Raw genomic sequence first — 18722 nt, 5'->3', positions numbered from 1 at the left:
TCCAGAGCGCTAGATGGCGACAGTCGGCTAAAAACAAAACCGGTCGTGCTTGTGTTATGGTATCATCACAAATTTAATTTATAACACTGAGATTAATGTACATTAATTAATTATTAATCCAGTCTATCACACTACATTAGTGTGTATATATGGGTTAGATATTGTGAAACTATGCAGACCTGTTTCTTTAGCCTAGATTCTTATTGATAAATGTCCTCTATCCTCTTCTCTAGGTGCAAAATGTTTTCTGTGTTTAGCAGATTAAATCTCATTTCGACAGTGTTGTGGATTTTCCTGGGCTGAACCTAAACAGCCATCATGACATATTAGACAAAGAATGTAGCTTGAATTTAACATCCTAGATATCCTTTGAAATATGGGCCTCTCAGATGCCTTTCGTCTGTCTTGGTGTCTTCTGTCCTTTTGTGTAATCCCAGACTAAATATATGAAAATTGTCCTCAGTCTTTTCTGTACGACTTAATTTGGGACAGATCAAATGGGTGTTTGATGTTAGTGCATTGTAGATAAATTCTAAATTACCCTAAACTTCTGCACAGTACTTTACATGTATGCAAGAGATTTGTATAAACATTTAAATCAAAATAAAATAAATATTTGCATCAAAGTGAATAAGTGTATTTGCTCAATTGTTCCTTTTAGGACACAACCCCCAATGTTGACTTTAGCTTTCAGTATAAAGTGAACAGAACCGATTCCCAGTTTTTGGACACAGTTATTGTGGTGGCGCTGCAGCTGGAGCCTTAGTAATGATATAGATTTATATAACTTTTGGTCTGCATTAGACGAGATCTAGATAAAAACCTCACATAAATAAAAACATAAATGCTATTTTAAGTGTTAGTTTTTATTTGTAGTAACCAGACGAGACCAGACTAGGTCAAAATCATCATTTGTCAAGTCTGGACCACACCCAGGAAAGCTTCAGGCTATATAAAAACAGTTTCAGATTTGTGACACCTGATAAGTGGAAACCAACTTTAACGTCGCGCCTGTCGTACCCCTCTTGTATAACATGAGAAGGTGAAGAGAAACTCGTATGTCCGACATTCATGCCAGTACATGAAGGCAGCACCGGGCCTACCGTGCAGACCTCTCGGTTGTTGTCGTGTACGTTGTTCGGCTCGTGTTAAACCGGCTAAAATCGCCGCCACTGCTCGTGTGTTCGTACTAATGACCGAGCCTCCATGAGAGCGAGTGTGCAGCTCGTTTTAAAATGTCATAACCGCTTTCAGATCACCATGACAGGCCGGTGTCGTGTTCGGCTGTGCTGCGCTTCACCGCCACTAAACAACAACAAGACGAGCTGCTCCTGATGCGTCTTCCTGCGGCTCGTTCCCCTCTCACTAGGGCGTCGACGTTGAATCGTGTTTTGTAGCGTGCGATATTGCGATTTTCCGATAGGAAATCGGAAACAACAGCAGCAGCAGCAGCAGCAGCAGAAGCAGCAGCGACCAAAGGAGGAGCGTCCCGCCGTGTTTATTATAGGAGAGGACGCACCACAAGACACAAGAGTCGACGCTGAGACAGACGAGAGCAAACATGTTCGAGATCAGGGGGATCCCCTTTGTCCTGCTGGACTTGGCTTGTCTGGTTTTAGGTATGCGTTTAAATGTATTTTACTGTTTTGCTGCAGCTATTGTTGATATAAGCCGATTTGTGATCTAATATAATCCCTCTGTTCGGATATTTAACAGCTTGCCATCATGTGAAGGGAGTGGTGAAGGTCCAGTTTGTTTTACTGAGACTTTAATGTATTTACTACCTGTTTTAATCTCTAATGACACCACTAACGAAGTGAGATATTCCTGCCACTTGTTTGTTGTTTTATTTAGTATTTGTTTCAGCAGGTTAAAGGGTTGTTCTGTTGAATTTCCTTTACATTTTCGCTATATGCAAATTACTGGCACTGCCGCTTCAGATAGGTCCATCTTATGGTTAATGAACCTGCTTTGTACAGTGCAATAATAATGCATTGTCACTGCTACTATTCATTAGTATAATACTTTGCTTATTATGTTATGTTTTCATAGTTTAAAGTTATATGCACTGTTACAATTTGCATTTTGTCTTTAAAAGTCTGTAAACATGACTTAAATATTTCTTCTAGAATTCATTTATGAGTTAGTGTTGTAAACTAATAAGTTTTATTTAAAAAAAATAATACTCTAGTGAGTATTGTATCGATTTATTAGTTTGGCCAATAAGATGTTTAATAAAATATTAATCCCAAGGTTATGTTTTCAAATATTCAGTCTAAAATCCAAAGAGATTCAGTTTGTGATCATTTATGGCAAAGAAAAGTGTCTAACCCTCACAGGTGAGGGCTAGAAACTGCACATTTGTATGTATGTATGTATGTATGTATTATTATTATTATTATTATTATTATTATTATTATTATTATTATTATTAGCTCATTGGCTACTGGTTAATTTGTTTGGATATTCAAGTTCTGCCTGTACATAAACTGGTTTCTACTCCCTTAGTCAAACATAATTAAGTCTTTATGTGTGTTACTCACACATCACATTGACCAGCTCTACTGTCTTTTATTTTCCCCATTTACTGCTATTGACACAGCTCATGTTAAGCACATAAAACTATACTGTACTACAGTTACTACTACTTTTTAGCTACTTTTCATTGTTCTGTTCTGTGTTCAGTATTTTTCTTCTTGGCCAGTCTGAAAGTCTTTCCACTTAAATCTCACATGGCTGTACTGTTTGCTGTGTAGGCAAAGACACAGTCTCTGGTGCTGTTTCTATTCTATTATGAATGATTGATCTGTACCGTGACTAAGCTATAAGGTGGACATTCTGCAGCAGGTTAGGCAAACCTCCGGGACTACAGGTTTTTCTGCTGCATAATTTTGTGCCTTACAACATAGCACATGTGCATTGAGAAACAGTATGACTGTACAGTCTCAGTAATACTGTTTGGATGACTGGTTCAGGAGCAAACTTAATTATTCTGCTAATGGCACAGACTATTGAATTACAACCAGGCATGCACAAGAGGCTTTATCCCTCTTACTGGCAGCTGCATCTTGCCTGCATGCATATATACATTTAACTTCTAAAGGGCACAAGGAGAGGAGTTAGAATATTTGTTCTGGTACAACTGATTTTGTTTGCTTGTAAATACAATTACTGAGCAGGCCAACAAGTCTTAATACGCTTAAATGGTTAAAATATCCACATTTCTTTCTTCCTTTGTATTCAGAAACCTTTTAGTTATAGAGGATAGATATGAGAACAGATGAAAGTAAAACCCTGCTGATTGCTTTAGTTAGAAAGTGACTTGAGGGTTTGTCTCAACTCACAGGCATTCACAGCTGTTGTAGACAATCAACTGTGGCACAGCTAACAATGTAAACAGCTGCAGAAGTGACAAAAAGGGCATAGTTGGAAGGTAATTCCCAGACATTTTGAACATGTGTGGGTATAATATTATAGGTTTGTGTGTATTCTGCCATTTGTTGACCTGATTTTTTTTTTATGTGCTGATAAACAGTGTAGTTTCCCTCTTTCACAAACAGCCAGAGAAATGACAGCCGCACTACATTCAGACTTTGTTCTGTCAGATCCTATTAACACAATCTGTTATCTTTATGGTATTTTATCTGTAGGGAATGCTTAGATATGTCCGCAGCTCCTGTGACAACAGTATGACTCTGTGCTTCAGCCAAAAACCTTTCAATCCCCCTGCTTAAAAACTCCCCGAAGAAAACTCTTTTATGCTTAAGTCACTGCTGTCAAGTGTTTTTTACTGCGTAACATATCACTTTGTAGAGTGTCTGACGGAGCTCAGTGAGGCACATTTTAAGCCTAAAAATCAGTCAGTATTTATGTTTCCTTATTACGAACAAGTAATGGAAAAGTAATGAAGCTGCTTCTCATTCTTATAAGGTTTAGGAACCAGTGGGCTACTGGCAGTGGGATTGGACATAATGAGACATGGATTCACACGTTGTTGTTGTTGTTGTTGTTCGATGGCAGTAGGAATCTTAAAGAATGAATCCAGCCTTATCATTTAACTAGACTACCAGAAGAGTTGGCTTCTCATTTCTGTTACAAAGATTAAAAAAAAATTATTTCTCACATATACAAACCTTTCTGCAGTTTGATGAGAATAAACGTCATCGTAACTTGACTATCATCAAGTTCACCACAACACCCTCACTTTCTCTGTCCCCTCACCCCAACTGGCCTTTTCTAGTGGTAACTCCTCCTGATTTCTCCATCCACAGGAGGTCTGCCTCTGGCAGCCTTTAACCTGGGTAAGGTGCGCCCCTACCAGAGGGGCTTTTTCTGTAACGACGACAGCATCAAGTACCCTTACCACGACAGCACAATCACCTCCAAAGTACTCTACACTGTGGGCCTCACTCTGCCCATTAGCTGCGTAAGTAGGATTAAATCAAGGCAGGTTCAACACATGATGTGTCTAAGAATTTATGTTGACATGTCAACTGTAATGCACTCCTAGGTGCTAGTGCCTGTGATATTTTGCATGATGGTTTACTGGCAGGCCTACATGGAAATCAGCCATTATTGTTGTTATCAGCAACATGTGCTTTTCCTGCATTGGCAAGTCATAATGTCTGCTGTGGAAAAGACGTTAGGACTGATAGGGGCCAGTCCATTCAAGTGTATTATGCTTGATTTAGGGTTTTTTTATTTGGAAATACATGTAATAACGCCTGTTCATAGAGCAGCATTTCTGGCCTTGAGTTCTGTTTTTAAGACCTTCAACCCATCCCCCTCTGTTCTGATTAGCCAGCTTGTGGACGTCTTCCTGAGGGCCAAATTATGCCCAGTTGGAACATCAGCAACAACCTAGCCAGGTTGTGTCGTCCATAATAAAACATTGCTCAAAGTCTGTTGCTGGCTTGTAACTGTATCCATTGTTTTTATGGCTTAGTCTTTAGGAAAAGTAAATGAAGATGATTTTTATTCACAGTCAAAAAACACTTGAGATATATGAATCTTTACATGAACACTCGAACTAGTGCCAGCTGGGAGTAGAGCTGCGATAGCTAACATGGGTGGGATGGCTTACTTATGTAACTTCCTGATATAAAAAGCACAATATGACCCCTTTAAAGAAAGATTAGACACATTTTAAAGGTATATTTACAACAACTACTTTCCTGTTTGATACTACAATCTACTTTGATCAGTTGCTGATATAATAGCACAGCCACCGGTTTTCGAAATCATAGTTAGTTTTTGTTTGTTTGTTTGTTTTTTTTTAATTTTGCTATAGCTTTGTATTCCAGCATGAGGCTTGTGACATTACTGGAGATGCTCACCCGCAATGGCTCTTACAATTGTGTACAAAAAGTCCAAGGAGGATGTCCACTGAAAAATCTTTCTCTTACTCGCACACACCGTCATAGAACAAATTTCTTTGTCAACCTATGAAGATTTCTGCTAAACAAGTACAAGTATGGTGATTTTAATCTCAGTTAGGTCAGTTTTTAGTTTCCTGACATCTCTAATGTATTCAGTTAGTTGTCCAGAATTAAACAGATGGTTCAGCCAAACGGTCTCAAAATACCCCAAACACTAAATTAATTTACTCGCTGCAGTGGTAAACTCTGTTTCTTCTTCCAAAAATATAAAACCAAGTTAGGCCAGGCTATTTTTGCATTTTTATTTAATATTTATTTTTATTATTAATCCACTGGGTGAACTTTCTATGGCTGTTGTTAATTAGTTCAACAGACATGAAGGCTGCGAGCAGTGTCCTTAAAATAGCTGGAATGCTCCTCCGAAACGGAGCGATTTGTTTTTGGAGGATGACAGAGGCAGAAAGTGCTGCTGCTGTAGGAGTTGTGGTTGTGTGTATGCACGCCTTCTGTTATTTCTGTGGTGAAAGTAATTCATCTCTTCCATTTCTATTTGAAGTCTTTTACGTATCATGAGTAATAACTTCAATCTGTACCACACATCTCGTAAATTTTTTAAATTTTAATACCAGTAATTGTTCACTGTCAGAGGTAGAACTGGAGAGTCCATCTCAGGAAGGACTAAAGCCCATTTGTGGTAAGATGCATTGCAAAGAAACGTGTGAATTTGTTTTGAGGGGAAGTGAATAATTAAGTGGAATGAGTCAGAAGGCACGTAAATGTGTACATTAGACCACAGTTGAACTGCAGATCATTTTGCAACAATTCAGCCATTCATTCATATATAAATGCAAATGCTGATTTTTAAAAAGTACACCTGCTGCAGTGATGACAGCGTCCAAGATGAAGAAATTGGGGTTCAATTCTTTACAGCTCAGCAACCTTCTGCAACAGTATTTATTTATTTATATATTTTTATTTCCTTAAGTTTTACTTACCCTAATATCCATTCCTCGCCAGTATTTAACTGTCTTGTCACTGTGCCAACACTTTAACCATTAATGTTTGCATTTGGTGTCTGAAATTTAGATGAAACTTAGGATGCTGCTACCTTCAGAGACTTTAATGCTTCACTTGACCCTCTCACATGACTGCTGTGGCCTGCTTTGCACATATACCCACATGGGTAGGGGCCCGAGCCCCAGTAACATCTTGTAACCTGTACTTTGTTTTTCCTTGTTTTTCTCTCGTTGCTTCTCTGCTAGTTGGAATCCCATTTGTAATACTCAATGTGCAGCACAGGCCTTTCCGCCGAGGGTTTTTCTGTAATGATGATTCACTCAAGTACCCCTTTAAGGAAGACACCATTTCCTATCAGTTGTTAGGAGGTGTTATGGTCCCTGTCACAATGCTCACTGTAAGTGCATCTGTTTTTTGTGTGTGGTTTTTCTTTTTTCCCCTCTGGTGATATTTTTTTCATCTTTCGTCGTTATGTACCTTTCTTGATACACTTATGCATGATTAACTTCTATGGTCTTAATTCATTGTGACTGCTAAATACATGTTTCTGTAATGTATGTGAGTGATTTCTAATTGTTTGCACAACTACCCTTTACTATAAGTAAATTAACTAACCTGTGTAATATCACATATTTTTCAAATCTCTAATATTTGAGGATGCAATGGAAATATAACCCGAGGTTCTACTTTGAAACTGACCAGGCTTCAGTAAATCTGCTGCAGCAGTTTGCAAGATACTGTCATATGTGAACCTCTTCACTAGTGTAGTAACCCTGTTGTGGAATTTAAAACATGTTAGCACAGAGAGAGAGAGAGAGATGGAGAGAACATCCAGTTTAAATATACAAAATTTAACAATAATTCAAAATAAAACATCTTTAAAAAACGTAGTTGTTAGCTCTTTAGATAATACCTTTATTTATAGATCCCTTATCAAACAAGGAACAAAGTGCTGTACGATAAAAACAGAACTGAAACAAAAACTTAAAATGACACAAATGAAACAGAAATTAAAATGTAAACTAATGTACATATCAAACAGAATGAGAAAATGCATTTAATCTGATTAAAAATAAAGCAGAGCCATAGCAAGCACCTGTCTGCAGCTTTGAAATATTTGTTAAATGACTGTAAGCTCTCTGGACCTGTTATAGCAGCGTCCCCCAAAACATGCACATTTACCTGAACTGCAACAAATGGAATTCAGGAGTCATTCCTGTGACGCGTCACTGTCACCATGTACACATGTACAAGCTCAAATACACGTTTTACTAAGATAACAGACATGATTTAAACTTTTAAATCTTAAAATGACACAAATAAGTGGACATCATCCTGTGGCCATGATAGTTTCAACATTACTATGTCAGTATGATAGAACAGATGCCAGGTCTGTTGGATGAGCATTAATCAATAATGTTATCAAGCGTGTGTTTAAAGGAATAGTTTAGCATTTTGGGAAATGTCCTTTCTTGCCTTGACTTTTATGGGGAAGATTTAATACCTTCTCTATTCCTTTTCTTTATTAGAATATGAAGCTACTGCCAGGAGACGGTTAGGTTAAGGAAGTATGCTACTACACTTGTTTTGTTACCTGACAAAGCCAGACCCTAAAACCCCTCCCAGTTTTCAGTCTTTAAGCTAAACTAACTAAACTGCTGGTGTTGGCTTCATATTTGGCAAGAAAGTGAATACACATTTCTCAAGTCAACTATTCTAGCTCTGATGTTGTACATAGATGTTATTTTTTTCAGTTAAATGTTCATTGTCATTTGACATAATCTCTGTACAAACCTTAACTCTGTATCTTTTCCTTCCTCGTCCTACAGATGATCTTTGGCGAGTGCCTTTTAGTCTACCTAAAACGCATCCAATCCAAGTCCTCTTTTGGCAGCTATGTTGCCTATGTTTACAAAGCTGTGGGCACCTTCCTCTTTGGTGCTGCAATGAGCCAGTCTCTGACCGACATAGCCAAATATTCTATTGGCCGACTCAGGCCACACTTCCTGGATATTTGCCGGCCTGACTGGAAACTCATCAACTGTACATCAGGGGCGTATATTGAAAACTTCAATTGCACTGGAGACCTAACCAAGGTCAACGAGGGCAGGTAGGTATTTTAACTCAAAACACATCGTTTACAGCAGACAGAAAAGAGTGGATTAAAAGGTCTGCAACAAATAATTGACAGAAAATTAACCTGAAATGAAAAATGAACCAATATTAATATTATTGTACAATGTAGTACATGCAGTCTGCAGTCAACAAATTAAAAAAACTAAAATGGAGGAAAGAAACAATCCGAGTGCCCAACAAATAATTCTGTGGTAGAAACATATTGGAGGAGGATGAGTTGGACACATGGCAGTTATCAAAATCATGTTTACTTGGTTAGTGGGCAAATTTGCAGTTTGTTTTAGCCCCCCGTAAAAAAGAAACAAGCATAGAAAACGTACATTTGGGATTTTATTATTCTGGAAAGCCAAATCGGCTTCTTTGCTTTTCAACATTGTTAACCGACATGAGTTTTGTTGTAATTATGAGCTAACTTATTGGATACTGTAGTTCAGTAGTCCTAGCAAAAAAAAAATCTAGTTTTCTTGCTTCAAAAGAGAGCTGTAATAATTGTGTAACAGTAGATATCGAGATTGCTGCAAGATTTGTTGCAATTTTATTTTTATTTTTACATGTTCATTTAAGTTGTACTGTGGATCTGTACATATTGTTGAATGACAATTAAGCTGCTTGACTCATAAGAACTTCTAAGGAACTGATGAACCAGCAAATAATTTGTTATATGCACACAGATGATAATCGAGCAGTGTTTGTAGTTTAACCATTCAAAGCACGAGACCAGAGATAGGATTGAGCAATATCACAGGAATGTAAAGCTTGTTTTGATTAAGGTCCATTATCAGTTCAGAGCAGAAGGAAGCATAAGGAGGAGCGGATATCCACTCATCTTTGTGTGTAGAAGCATCCACCGAGAGCAGCTGTAATTGTAGAAGCACAGGCCTGGATGGTGATCAGCTGTGCCGATGTGTCAGTGCTGAGAGATTGATCCAAGAAACCTTTCTAGTCTTGTTGCTGAACTTAACTCAAAGGTTTGGGGATTCTACTTGAACATTAGTGTATACATATATTTTCCTACTTCCTCTTGAGTAAAAAGTGGAAATGTGCCCACCCAGCTTTCTGTGCTCTGGATTGTCTGCTGTACCAAGGTGTGGCACACAATTGTTAACATTTCCTGTATCCTCAACATTATTACCATACAGGCGGTTCATTTTTAAATGCACGTATGTATGCTGTAACAGTGGAACAAGGATTGCTTGATTAGAAGCATTGACATATGTGAGGCTTTTACATTTAATGTCAGGAGACATCAAATTTCCAGCTCATCTTTGTGTATGAGCTGGTCTGTCAGCCACTAATAGAGCTGGAAAGAGCAGGTGTGGTAGTCTGTGCAGGTCATCTTACAGCAATATGACTCCTCCTTAGCTTAGCTTAGCCTAACTTCCACAGGGGAGAGGAGGCCTTTAGTTAGAGCTGCTGTTGTTTTCAGATAAGAGAAAGATGCTCCAAGTACTCAAAAGATGAACTGTTCTTTTGTAAGGTTTATAAAACATTTTTATTTTAAAAATCAGTCATTGCAGTTTTAATCTGACACCACAGGGAATGTATGGAGTTCATTATTATTGCATTGACCAGTTAGATATTGTTACGAAAGACGACTTAATCCACCCGGGTGTCCACTAACAGACGCTGTTGGTGCTCAAATGATTAAAGTTCAGTCACAAAATGTAAACATACACTTATTTCAGTTTATACTCTTTCCATATTGTAAATACATTTCCTTGTTTCTACTGCCAAAATGATCTTAAACAGTACTATTACACTGTGTACAATACAGTAATATTACTGTGTAATGTGTGTACTGTTGCCGTAGATGTCCTGACAACAGTGTAAAATCACTGCACTATTATAAGTAACAGGCAGAGTATGATTACTCAAGTATCACTTGTCTAAAATCTAACAAATGCACTTAATTGCAGTGAACACCGACTCCACGATACACCCCTAATATGATATAATATAATGGAACCAGTTAGTTTGGGTTTGTCTCTGTGTAATCGGTCCATACGAATGACATCCCAGTGTTTCTATGTGGTGTTTGTTGATGCACGTATTGTGCAAAGTGTTAAACCTGGCTTTTGTTTTTTTGTTGCAGGCTGTCCTTTTACTCTGGCCACTCCTCTTTCTCCATGTACTGCATGCTGTTCTTGGCGGTAAGTACCTAAACCTGCGTGCAAATATATCACTTTTAATAGGAACACAAACTGAAATGTCTGTTTGGGGTCTTATCTTGACGTCAGCTAAGTGAAGAAACAGGCAAACAGTAATTTTTACACTTTTATATTTTTGTACAGATTGAACTAATAAAATCTACTGTGTGGTGTTGGTGAGTTGTAGATGTGTTGGTAGGTGGATTTCGTTTGAGTTGAGTCAGGCTAGTTGTTAACTTTATTTCCAGTCTTTGTGCTAAGCTAAACTCTCTATAGCCTTTATATTTATTTGGACATTTTTATATATATATATATTTATATTGTTATATAAATTTTAAATCTATAATTTTCTCCTGGAAATAATAATAATAAAAAAAGAGAAATCCAAACATCTTCAAAGCTGTTTACTCAGAAGCTTTACCTTAAAAAAATCATTAATTTACCTGTTGATGGGATAAAAGGATTAGGGCATTTAAAAGGGGAAATAAATGAATGGATTTCTTTCTACTTTATGGGTTTTTAAGGAAATATACAATAATAATTTAAATAAAGGAAGGTAAGGGTAAAGATCAGGAGATGGGTGGATGGATAGATGGAATTGTTTTTAATAAAATGTATTTAAAAAAAATATTCCTTTGTTATTAATCTGAGGCACATACTAATTTTCATTTTAACTTATATTCCTAATGCAGCCAGTTTTTTCTTTTAATTTAATTCTGTTTTTATCTTTTGGACAAAGCTTGGCCAACTGTTCTTCTTTTGCCAAGTTGATTTTGTTTTGATTTTGTTTATCTTCATCTCTGTTTAGTAAAGTGAAATACTTTAAAGTTTAAAATGTCAAATTTGAAAAATCTAATTGCTGTTACCTTCATCCATCTCGGTGACCTTGTAAATGTTATCAGTAGCACTGCTCAGAAAATTGCAGTATCTTTGATGAGCTCCTTCTCTGTTCTTTGTTTGTGTGAGATTTATTTTACTGCCCAGCCCTGATAAACTTTACGCAGTAGGCTGCTGATTCATTCAACACCAGCAGATATAAATAGACACAGGGACAAAGTCCTGGCACCAACATAAAGCTCTCTCTCAGCATCAAGTGCAAGTTAAAGTATGAGAAATGGCAACGGACATTTAAACATTTACCTTCAAGTCCTGCGGTTCTTTTCTCTCACGGCCAATTAAATGGCAGCGTTTGTGTCATTGTAGTTTAACAAAAACTGACATCTGGATTATGCAGCTAAACATGTTTGTCCTTGATTCTAACAAAGAACAAACGTGCCCTGTTTAAAAATCCAAACACATTTAGTCATCTGGTTTATGGTACAGTGGAACATGACGTTCAGCTGTCCAAAGATTCTCACACTATAATTCCTGGCCGAGGTGGTGTGATAATGAGTTATCAGATCATAATATACACTTAGATTGAAGATGTGAGATTTTCTGTAGATTTCTCATCTTTAAGACAGAGGAGAGTAAATTGTAGAGCTGGTAATGTGGACTATAAAAGAAGAGAACCCCAAACATTTTTAGAACGTTTTCCAGTATCATAGATTTGTCTCTAGTAATGAAGTGGAACTGGACATTCACAGAGTCGTCTGCAGATCATTTTCCTGCCACTCCTGCAGGAATGCTGCCAACTATTGCAATCATCCACTGAACTGCCAAACCTACAGTAATGTTCCATGACACTTAGTGATGATGACGCTAATAGCCGGTGTGTGTTTTAATAAATGCCATTTCTTTCTCAGCTCTACCTGCAGGCTCGACTCCAGACCGAATGGGCGAGACTGCTGAGACCCACGATCCAGTTTTTCCTGATTGCCGCCTCTGTGTTTACGGGACTGTCGAGGGTGTCCGATTATAAACATCACTGGAGTGATGTGCTGACTGGACTCCTGCAGGGGGCCATTATGGCTATATTGGTGGTAAGTGCTTTGATCTTATTTAGATTTTCTTTATCAATTTTAATTTACCTTCATAATGAAAGGAAGATTAACTCTTCCACGTGTGTCCATCAAATATGAAGCTACAACAAGTGAGGACCCTGTTAGTGAAGTGTTAAGACTGGAAGCAGCTAGTCTGGCTCTGTCCAAAGAAACCACTCCCTGTTGCACCACAATTTAACATAGCTTTTGTAGAAATGTATCCACTATATACAGTGCTTAAAAAAACCCTTGGATGTTTCATCTTTTTATTGTCATTATAAATCAATCATGGTCAATTAAAGTTGGCGACTTTGACAAAAGAAAATCCTCATTAAAGTTAAAACGGGTTTCTACAAAGTAATGTCAGTTAAATAAATATATAAGGTGAAATCAGTGTTTGCATTAATATTCACCCCCTTCAGGTCAGTATTAGTAGTAGTAGATGCACCTTTGGCTGCAGTCACAGCTTGGAGTCTAGGTGGATAGACACTGGAATTTTATGCCATTGTTCTTTGTAAAACTGCTCAAGCTCTGTCAGGTTCCATGGGGATTGGGTGTGAACAGCCCTTTTCAAGTCCATCCACAAATTCTCTATTGGACTGAGGTCTGGGCTTTGACTCAGCCACTCAAGAACATTCACCTTGTTGTCAGTAAGCAATTTCTGTTTAGCTTTTGCTGTAGGCTTTGGGTCATTGTCTTGCTGGAAAAACAAATCTTCTCCCGAGCCGTAGTTGTCTTGCCGACTGAATAAGATTGTCTGATCAGGGGGATGTTCAGTGCCTTGGAGGTTTTTCCGTATCCATCACAACTTATGCTTTTCAGTGACCTGTTCGCTGGGAGTGTTCTTTGGTCTTTGTGGTGTAATGGTAGCTACACCACTACTGAAACACTAGTGACTGGACTTTCCAGACACAAGTTTCTTTATACTGCACTTGGATGATCCTCATCCTCCTTCCCTAACTGTGGGACTACTAGCACCAAATATCTGAACTCTGTTGGATTAGGGGGTGAATATTAATGCAAACACTGATTTTGATGAAGGCACTGTAGTACCTTCACAGTAGTGTACACGGCATCAATCCTGCATTCAGTGCACAAAATGTTTATACCTGAAGCATCTGTAATGCATAATGAGAAATGACTAATGACCCAGATTACTCAATCCAGCTGGTCGAGGCAGCATTTTAATTTACTTAGTTTGGGGTTTGCTTTCTAATGTTTAATAAGACAACAAACATCTTGGGTGTAGCTTCATTGTTAACGTAGATGTTTGTGTTCCCAACTTTCCGTTTCAGTCTTGTCAAGAAAGCAGAAAATGTTTTCCAAAATCTTAGCTAGACTGCAAGTTGTTTAACGAGGACTGATGAAAACAATTAGCCTCCTTTTCCATTGATGCCGTTTTAAAGGTTTCTCTGTACCCTGCAGGTCTTCTTTGTGTCTGACTTCTTTAAGCCACATGCGGATTCCCATAAAAAGTCGGACATCCCCCACACAACCCTGCAGGAGACCCCAACAAATGGAAACCACTTTGAGAGCCCCAACTAAGACAATTTAAGAGGATGTTTCATCGGCTCTTTCTGTATGAACACCCAGGATCCCAGCTCTCCAGCCTTTCAGCTCATGCAATTTTTTATCCAATACTTCTGTGTGTCCCACAGCACATTTGTAAACTACAACTCAAGCCTGTTCAGATTTTAGGACTTCAAAATTCTAGGCAACCTGATGTCTTGCCCACCGATTCCCCTTCTGGAAGGAACAGAAACGGCCTGTCTAACCCTTGTTGGGTTAGGGGCTGAAGATTCTGTAAGGAACGTATCGACCTACTGAGCTGGTGAGAAAACTGACCTGCATGCACCCACTAAAGGGTCTGACCACTGCTAGGAGAGAGGAGGGTTGGAAACCTGTGAATGTAACCCTGCTTTCTGCTTTTTGTGACCTGGAGTCAGTCTGCTCAAAGATCTGATTTAGGACCAGTTTTAAGTCGACTCCAGCAAACGTATGTTCGAGTCACAGCATTGCTGCCTTTTGTCCATTGTTAATTAAAGGGCTTAATTATAAGAAGAATGTTTTTCAAAGCTAGAGTCAACTGGAAGCTAAATCTGATCCTAGACCAGCAAAAGCCCTTCACATCTGGAACTGCTGACTCCAGGCCACAGCCCTCTCATTCTCCAGCCATCTAACTCAGACGGTCGAGGAGGACACTCGACTTGAATCATGTTGTTAGAGAGTTGAAGAGTCGACGGCCAGTTTAAGTCCTGTGTTGCCTTTGCTGGACTGCTGCTGCTATTACAGCTCCCTGTGTATCAAAGAACTAATATAAACATCAAGTGAAGACAACAGTGTTTTTGTATAATCTGTATGTTAAAATAATCATCATACAGACTTTTATTGAAAAGTTACAAATATGTACAAATGTCTAAAATAAGGAAACATAAAGCCATTTTACTTAACATAAAGAAAATAAATGTCGTCATGAGCTGTCACAGAAGTATGCCTTGTTTACCTACTCAGCCAGATATATCGAATTTATGTCATAATGCATTTTACTCAATAAAGCATGAATGTTCAATGTACTCTGGCCACAAATATATTCACCCTAAATGGAAAGTGTTTACATCCTCAGACAAAATCACCTCACTCTAAATTCAGCTGGATCCTGTTGTAACATGAGTCAAAAGAACACATTAAAGTTCACGTACGTTGTCTTGAAGGGGAAAAAAAACTGATCAGAGGAGATCTGAGAGCTAATTCAGCATTTTGGGAACAAATTGCAAAATACCTTATCCAAATGATCTATGCTGTTGGGGACATCATAAGTTAAGATAAACAGACTTTATCCTGTAGTGGCTGCAGCCTGTTGTGCTGGAGAGGTGTTATAGGTAGAGACTAGCAGCAAAAACAATGTCTCTCTTGATCTTTGTTATGCCTGCAGAGACACAAATACAAAGATTAGTTTCAGGAGTGTGTCACCTTGTCAGTAAAAAAGAATTCACACAATTACAGTATTAAAGTACTTTTTAAATGGTTCACAACATGTAGAATGGTTGTACACGTAGTGGGCACTTTATGAAGTACATACACATTGAAGCTCATAATGCTACATGTGATCTTTAAATTAAATAAATAACTTAACATTGTAGGTAACATAAGTGGACAGGTTTATTGGACTGCATTAAAGTAGTATAAGGTCAATCATGTTTTTTAAGCACATTTATTTTCAATGACTAATCGATTAGGAACACTGATGTTTCTTACCTTCTGCAAACTTGTTCTCCAGTTCAGTGTTGCCAATGGCTTTAGCAGCCGAGCACATTTGTCTCAGTACCTCCTCCAGACGACGCATGCAGCGGATGATGCTTCCTACACAAAACGGATACAAATACACAAAGTGAGTGGAGATGTTTAACACACTGAACTATAAATCAAATTTTGTTTCTATAATCTAGAGTTTGTTCACACTTCTAAAATTGAAAGCCTATAAAATGAAACTCTTTTAGCCTTTTCAGTTTATAATATAGGTATGTGGTACATAAATAAATACATTGAAATAATAGTTCTGGAAATATCCCATTTCTTTTTTTCGCTCATTCACCAACACACACAAGCATGCTGAAAACTCCCTAAAGTTTCCCAACTGAGCACTACTTTATTGTGTTGACATCCAATATTTTACATCTGAAGTCATTGTTGGGAGTAAGAGATCGAAACTATGGGGAAAGAGGTGGACTTAGACCAGTTTAAATCAAATAATAAATCAATAATAAGCCTCCCAGGCCTCCAAGTGGCTGTGCACGTGATAGTGGATAAATCAAAGGTGAAATGGTTTCGTAAAGGCCACGCTGTGACGGAAGACAGAAATTAGATTCTGTACCGTTTTCATTTTGTTCACTAAGATAAAACCAAAACAAAAGTGCAGATTCATCTGCGAGCGACTATGAATTTGGCCTAAAAGGTGGTCAAGTTCTGGTTTGAGTTCCTCTGAGCATTTCCTCTTCTCTTGTGTTTAGTTGCTGTTAACACCATTACATGTGTGTTTTTACACCAAAAGGTCCCATCTGGACTCAAACCAACGATGTTTCATGGCGTGCATAATAGCAATCTGACTACCAGTGCGCTTTCTTCGCTATAATTACTTCTGAAAACTGTTAATACATCTAACAAAAACAAACTAGTACAATGTATTAATTATAAATAACACCTTCAAAGACGTCGGTCATCTTGCAGATTTGAGCAAACGTGGCGCCGTTGGCCCAGGCGTAGACCACATCCATCAGGTGGGGCTTAAATTGGCCTAGATACGTCTCCTCGTCCACCTCCAGCTTGGCGTCTGCAGACACTTTGGCTATGCGCTTTGCACACTCCTGCACAGAGAAACAACAGTGTTCACGTTTTTTTTTTTTTTTTTTTATATTTCTACCCAAAACTAAAAAACCTTGGTATTTTTATTTCTTAACCCACCTGCATTTGTCTCAGAGGTGCAGCCAGCTGTTCTGTGAGTTTTGGCATCTCACTGGCCTAAAAGGTATGATGACATGATTAATGCTGTAATATCAAAGTTAAAATATTCTGTTGGTCGTCTATAATAAACTTCAATACAATTGTTAATCTGTAGAAATGACCACAAGTCACCCCAGTGGTCAGCTTGTCTACATCAACATTAACCTCAGTGTTAGTGGCTGTTTCAACATCCCAGTGTGAGCACAAGCTTTTGACAAACAGGGGAACGTGTGTCCTAATTCACTTTGCTTCTCATGAAGAGGTGGGTGGACAGCAGACAGCCAGCAGACACTTAGCTCAAAGAAAAGACTAGAAACAAGACACCACCAAGCTGCACTGTCAAATTCATAGGTCGTTAGTGACAATATGAAATATTAATCATTTTTAGACTGACCCTGCAGCGTTATGCTGTTAAGTCAACCCTTCTTTAAGGCAGCTTTGGCATTTGCAAGGCCAAATACTGCCCTGTAGCTGCAGATATCCTATTGTCATATCATATTGTTTTCAATGCCAGATGATCTGAGCACTGATCAACACTAAGATGTGAGGCAGACTGAAATTGAGGTGTCACTGCTGATGATGATATTTGGACATCTTACTATATGGAAGATGAACTTTCTAATGCTTAGAAATTATTTTGCCTATAAAATAATGACACAATGCTGACAAATATCACATTTAAGCATCTTTAACTAGTCATAGTTAACTACTATGTTTGGAAATTTTACTAAAATTATCAATTTTATAACTATTTCATTTAATATAACATAAGCATGCTGCTTAAATAAAACACAATTATCTAAAATAGTAATTCTCATGAATTGTATTTAGCCTGGTTAACGCTGCTAAATCATTAAAGGTCACTTTAAACTCTTACTGGAGCACTTTGCTGTCAGAACAGCACACAGACTGGATAATTTAGTGTACTGGCAGCAGGTGCCGTTTAATGACAGGAACAGCTGCACATGTACAAACAATAGTTCAGTCTTTAAAACGAGACAGCTGTATGTCGTTGCTCCCTCTCTGACGGAGCAAATAAGACAAAAGAGTGACAATGATAGGGGAGGACGGAGATTAAACTAAAATTTGTTCAGTACAGAAGACTGAGCTGTTGTGGAACCAAAGAGAAGTTTTTAAAATAAATCATCTGACGCTCGATTGCCTCGTTGCTTGAGACCAAGCTTCATTAGGAAAGACAAACACACACAGACCTCAGGTTTCTGTTTTGGTTGCAGTGCATGGGAAGAGGTCATGAATGTGACTTGAGCTTCAAAGTGCGGGAATCAGCTGTTTATCTCAGTGTTCAGAAAAGGCTTAACATCTGTTTGTATGAAGAATTAGAGGAATTAGTTGTATGTGTGTGTTCGTACGTTCTCCTGGAACACGAAGCAGGACAGCAGGGCGGTGGCTTGTTCAACTGTCAGGTCATTGAAGAGGCCGTTGAACATCATCTCCGTCAGCAGGAGCTCATCACCACTGTAAAGATCAACACACAAGTGAAATATTAGAAAATATTTAATTACTTTACACTTTAACAGCTATGCAGAAACAAAACGTAGGCGACATCTCACATCTCATATTTCAGCCCTGGTGAGATTAACATTTAGGAAGTAACTAAACACCAT

The 18722-nt window shown here is 38.2% G+C and overlaps 2 protein-coding genes across 3 annotated transcripts in view; one reads left to right on the top strand and one right to left on the bottom strand.

The window, feature by feature from the left end:
• The first annotated feature begins 1066 nt into the window (after positions 1–1066).
• On the top strand, positions 1067–15173 carry plpp1a (phospholipid phosphatase 1a). Of its 2 annotated transcripts, none has more exons than XM_026353867.1 (6): positions 1067–1619; positions 6641–6792; positions 8225–8505; positions 10624–10681; positions 12424–12600; positions 14026–15173. In XM_026353867.1, exons 1-6 carry the CDS (start codon positions 1562–1564, stop codon positions 14143–14145), a joined length of 846 nt encoding a protein of 281 aa, XP_026209652.1. In that variant the 5' UTR covers positions 1067–1561; the 3' UTR covers positions 14146–15173. The 2 variants fall into 2 exon arrangements, with proteins under 2 accessions (XP_026209652.1, XP_026209651.1); XM_026353866.1 differs by lacking the exon at positions 6641–6792 and adding an exon at positions 4272–4426 and having other exon boundaries at positions 1076–1619.
• mtrex (Mtr4 exosome RNA helicase) overlaps positions 14941–18722 on the bottom strand; it is an 18331-nt gene continuing 14549 nt past the window's right edge. The window contains exons 23-27 of the mRNA XM_026353865.1: positions 18468–18573; positions 17059–17115; positions 16799–16961; positions 15856–15960; positions 14941–15526 (exon numbers count right to left, since the gene is read on the bottom strand). Of these exons, the coding sequence (XP_026209650.1) occupies positions 15474–15526; positions 15856–15960; positions 16799–16961; positions 17059–17115; positions 18468–18573 (484 nt within the window). The 3' untranslated portion in view covers positions 14941–15473. The remainder of the gene's footprint in view (positions 15527–15855; positions 15961–16798; positions 16962–17058; positions 17116–18467; positions 18574–18722) is intronic.

Source organism: Anabas testudineus, chromosome 12 (assembly GCF_900324465.2).
Source record: "Anabas testudineus chromosome 12, fAnaTes1.2, whole genome shotgun sequence".
NCBI lineage: Eukaryota > Metazoa > Chordata > Actinopteri > Anabantiformes > Anabantidae > Anabas > Anabas testudineus.
The sequence above is the reverse complement of the archived record's forward strand: the minus strand, read 5'-3'. Positions and strand labels throughout refer to the sequence as shown.

Coding starts and splice junctions, on each gene's coding strand:
- plpp1a (XM_026353866.1), top strand. CDS start 1,562: ATGTTCGAGATCAGGGGGATCCCCTTTGTCCTGCTGGACTTGGCTTGT. Junction 8,506..10,623: donor ACCAAGGTCAACGAGGGCAG/GTAGGTATTTTA, acceptor TTTTTGTTGCAG/GCTGTCCTTTTACTCTGGCC. Junction 10,682..12,423: donor ACTGCATGCTGTTCTTGGCG/GTAAGTACCTAA, acceptor TTTCTTTCTCAG/CTCTACCTGCAGGCTCGACT.